Source organism: Phascolarctos cinereus, unplaced genomic scaffold, assembly GCF_003287225.1.
Source record: "Phascolarctos cinereus isolate Bilbo 61053 unplaced genomic scaffold, phaCin_HiC Scaffold_9;HRSCAF=440, whole genome shotgun sequence".
Taxonomy (NCBI): Eukaryota; Metazoa; Chordata; class Mammalia; order Diprotodontia; family Phascolarctidae; genus Phascolarctos; species Phascolarctos cinereus.
In genome coordinates, this window is record NW_027556402.1 from 249,849,007 (window position 1) to 249,854,063 (window position 5,057).

A 5,057-nucleotide genomic window follows, 5' to 3' on the forward strand; every position below is an offset into this window, starting at 1 on the left:
TACGGTTAGAGATTCTAAGAGGCAGATATTGAGAGAGTATATTCAGGCATAGGTCCAGCCTGTTCGGAGATGGAGGAGGATCTGAGGAGATGGAAGGTTGTGTGAAATAGACCAGTTTCCTGGACCATAAAGAGAAGTAAGAAGAGTTATAATGTAAAATCAATTCTCAGACCTAACCTGGAGCCTGAAGACCTTTAAATGGCAGGCCACACAATTGAGTTTCTATCTGATTCTAAAAAGGCAAAAGGAAACCACTGGAGTTGAGGACAAAGCATTAAGACAGAAGATTCAGATAATTTTCCCCTGGCTAAAAATAAGCCTATGAAAGTCTTTGTTCCCAGGTAGCTTTCTTGAAAGCACTCTTGACTTCTTTGTTCCTCAAGCTATAGATCAGAGGATTCAGCATGGGAATGACCATGGTGTAGAACACTGATGCCATTTTGTCTGTATCCATGGAATGATTAGAGCTGGGTTGTAAGTACATGAAGATTGTTGACCCATAGAATATGGACACAGCTGTGAGGTGGGAAGCACAGGTAGAGAAAGCTTTCTGCCGGCCCTCCAAAGAGCGAATCCTCAGGATAGTGATGAAAATCTGCGAGTAGGAGGTCAAGATAACCAGGATAGCGAAAAAGGCATTGAATCCCCCTACAACAAAGAGCACCCGTTCTATGGTGTGGCTATCAGAGCAAGAAAGATCCAAGAGTGGGGCAATGTCACAGAAGAAATGATGGATCACATTGGAATTACAAAAGGACAGGCTAAAGGTGTCTCCTGTGTGAATGGCAGAATGCAGAAAACCCCAGCTATAGGAAGCTATGATCAGACCAGCACACACACTTGTTGTCATGGTTGTGGTATAATGAAGAGGCCTACACACAGCTGCATGGCGATCATAGGCCATGGTTGCTAGGAGACAATTTTCGGTGGAGGCAAAGGCCAAGAAGAAGAACATCTGTGCAACGCATCCATTGTAAGAGATGACCTTATTCACTGCGAGACAGCCAGCTATCACCTTAGGTGTAATGGCTGAGGAGTAACCAAAATCCACCAGGTAGAGGTTACTGAGGAAAAAATACATAGGAGTGTGGAGGTGGGAATCCCAGGAGATCAGGGCCACCATGCCCAGGTTCTCCACCACGGTGATGAGGTAGATAAGGGTGAACAGGATAAAGAGGGGGACCTGAAACTCTGTGGCATCTGTTAATCCCAAAAGGATGAATTCATTCACCTGTGTCCTGTTCTCCATAGATGCCATTTGGGAGTGGTGGCATTGACCTACAACAGTAAAAACCATTGGAAAAATTAACTCCCTGGTATGAATTATGGCAAAACATATCCCTAATATGACTATTGAGGATAGGGCACTGAGGGTCTAGGAGAAGCTCTGGGAGGCCTATCATTGAATCACCAGTCAGTGATTCCAGATTCCTCTTGAGAGAGAGTCCTTTTCTTTCTATTTCCTGTCATCTTCAATCTTTGATTAAACAATTCAAAGCTTAATGAGATTTAACAAGTTCAAAAGACCTTCTTGAAGGTCATCATATGCTGATGTCTATGGGGAAGGGGCTGGGCTCTTTCTCAGAAATATATTTCAGTCTGATAAGCAGTTTTTGAATTGAAGAGAGAGAAGAGACATAAGGAGAGGAGAGGAGAGAGAGAAAGAAGACAGAGCTCAAGAGGAGAACTACAGGAGTGGAATTAAAAAAAATTAAGACTACAGCCCTGGAGTCTGGAGATCTGAGTTAAAATCTGGCCTTAGACATTTACTGGCTGTGTGACCTTGGGCAAGTCACTTAACCATGACGGCTTGCTCCCACTCCCAACCCCCTAAAAATAGGAAAAAGAAAAAGTTCATCATGAGTATTACTCCACAACTCTTTAGTGATAGTAGTAATAGTAGTAGTATAGTAGTAGTAGTAGTAGTATTAGTAGTAGTGGTAGTAATAGCTAACATCCCTGTCTTTATTCTCTCTCTCTCTCTCTCTCTCTCTCTCTTTCTCTCTCTCTCTCTCTCTCTCTCTCTCTCTCACCTACCTTCAAAACTTGCAACATCATGATACAAATTATCTCATTTGAACCTCACAATAACCATGGAAGGGAGGTGCTAATATTATTCCTATTTAACATAAGTAGAAATTGATGCTGAGAGAAAATGTCACTTGCCCCTAACCCCATAACTAACAGACATTTGAAGAAGGATTCACACGCAGGCTTTCCTGACTCCAGGTCCCAGACTCTGTCTTCTGTATGATAGAGCCTCTGTGCTCTCTAGCTGTAAAACAACTAAAAGACTTCAGCCTAGAGCAATCTTTTATTCGGCCTGGGGCTGAAAAGAGAAAGGGTGCTAGGCAACATGGTCTCAAGTCCTCACAGCCCTGATGAAAAAGAGAACTTTCCTTCTCTTCAGAAATGACTAGGTGTTGCATACAACTATATTGTGAAGAAACCCGACCAGCACTGAGGAAAGACCAGGTTCTGATACTGTCTTTGGAACTTACTGAATTTGTTTTGAAAAACAACAACAACAAAACAATAAGGGCAAGAATGAGTCACTTCATGGTGTTTTCTGGATTGCAAATAGTTTACCAGTGTTATTTCATTTGCTCCCCACAGCAACTCTATGAAGTATGTGCTAGTATTCTTCCCATTTTGGATGAGCAAACTGAAGCGGAGAGGTTACTTAACTTTCTCAGGGTAACCCAACTAGTAAGCGTCTAATGAAAGATTTCAGTCCTGCATTTTCTCCCTCTTAGATTGTGAGTGTCTATAGTGTCCCAACTGTTTTGTGTCTCCAGAACATAGCATAGTATTTGATATATAGTAGGTTAATAACATAAATACATGTTAATTGATTGACAAAATTGAATTTTCTTGGTCTCTATCTCATCTATGAGATGGAAATATTAATATTTATATGCCCTAGGTCACCGATTTGTGTGTATGTGTGTGTGTGTGTGTGTGTGTAGAATACCTTTGCAATCCCCGAAGTGCTTAGAAATGGGAGCTATAATTAGCTACACAGGCTGTATATGTGATAATGGATAAGAAAATGTTCTGAAGAGCATATGATCACAGGGGAAAGAGGACAGAACAATTATCAGATTGCAAAGTCCTTGGGAGAACAGGGAGTGGTGGATAAATGGCTAGGCTGGGAGTCAGGCAAACTTGATTCAGATACTCATTAGCTGTATGGCCCTGGATAAGGCATTTAAACTCCTGCAGACTCAGTCTGGTCATTTATAAAATGAACATAATAATCATTATGGCATTCACTTCAATGGTTTGTTATGATACTAAACAGAGAAAATGTATGAAAAACCCCCTGGAAATATGACTTATTCCTGTAGATAGGAACTATGCCTTATTTAAATTTTGTATTTCTCCTCTCAATCCCCAACCTCACCTCCAAGTTTAAAATGAGACTCTGCACAGTCTTTCATCAAGGTTTTTAAAAAATTACTTATTATTAGGTTCTATCTGAATCAGAGGCACTGTTCTTACTGATTCCCTTATCCTTTAAAATATTCCTTTAGTTAATTGCAGGAAAATCACCTTAAAACCACAGCACAGTAGATAATAATTAGCATTGTATTTTTTAACATTTTATAAAGCATTTATATAGCCATTATTAGTCTCATTTATTGATGTGGAAATGGAGACTCAGATAATATTATGAACGTGCCCATGGCAACACAGCTAATAAATGTCAGAGACAGAATTTGATCCCAGGTCTCCCTGTATGAATCCATCACTCAGTTCACTAGAGATGACAATAACAATGATAAACAAATAGAGATGACCTTCTCTTCCACTCATGGATAAGTCATAGAAACCAGATGAATGAGTAAGTAGGGATGGGACAGTTCTTTCCTTCAGATGCAACTCACCTCCAGATGTGTCTCAATCAAAAAAGTGTTTTTTAACTTATAACAAGCCAGCAATATGTGAGTTATTATGCTTCGAACAATTACTACCTTTATTATGCTTTGAGTCTACTCTGAAGTTGTCCAATAAGACTGTGTCTCATTCATCCATGTTACCTTGGTCTCATCAGCTGAGTGGATCTTGTCTTGAAGGACATATACACAAAAATATCTGCTCAACTGGTCAATCTAGGCAACGCTATAGATTTCATTTATTTATATTTTTAATAAAGCATTTCAAAGCCTAAACATGAAAAATGAGACCGTAGTTAGGTGAGTTCAGGCCTGGTGGAATTGACAAATTCAAGGATAAGTTAGGGATGGGTAGATGGCATATAGAAGATTGAATCTAGGGCAGTGACCCTGGGAGCTATTCTCAGAGCTATGGCTTTAACATAGTAGATACTTAGCATTTATGAACCCTTTAAAGTTTACAAAATACTTTGCATGTTTTACCTCATTTCAACTTCATAGGATCCCATGGGGAAGGTACTATATTATTAGCCTCCATTTTACTATTGTGAAAGCTGAATCTCTGAGAATATAAGGGATTTGCCCATGTTCACACAGCTAGTGTTACACAGTCATTTGAACTCATATCTTCCTGTCTCTTGGGCAGCTAGGTGACCCAGTGGATAGAGTTCCAGGTCTGGAGTCAGTAAAAGTTCAAATCTGGCCTTAGACAATAGCTATGTGACCCTGGGCAAGACACTTAACACTGTTTGCCTCATTCTCATCTGTAAAATGATCTGGTGGAGGAAATGGCAAATCACTCTGTGATCTTTGCCAAGATAACCCCAATTGTAGTCACAGAGAGTCAGACAGGACTGAAATGATTGCACAACAATAACAAATTCCTGTCCCTAAGTCTTTTACTCTATTCATTAGATCAAACTGTCCCTTCCACCATCACTCTTATAAGTACTGGATCCTAGGATTTGATTTCTCAGAACCTACCTGATGTCAAGAAAAAGACTGATGAGGTTCCAAAAGAAAAAGTTGTTCAAGTACCTTGACAGGCAGGTGTTGAGACTGAAATCTTAATGCCAGGAAGAAAATATTCTCATTGGAGAAACTGTTTTCTAATCTCTGGGACTAAATGATCAAAGGTCCCTATATCCTGACAGATCA

General features: G+C 40.0%; 1 protein-coding gene across 1 annotated transcript; it reads right to left on the reverse strand.

The window, feature by feature from the left end:
- Nucleotides 1-319: 319 nt before the first annotated feature.
- On the reverse strand, nt 320-1,258 carry LOC110200724 (olfactory receptor 5B12-like). Its single transcript, XM_020976141.1, has one exon. It carries the CDS (start codon nt 1,256-1,258, stop codon nt 320-322), a length of 939 nt encoding a protein of 312 aa, XP_020831800.1.
- Nucleotides 1,259-5,057: the final 3,799 nt, after the last annotated feature.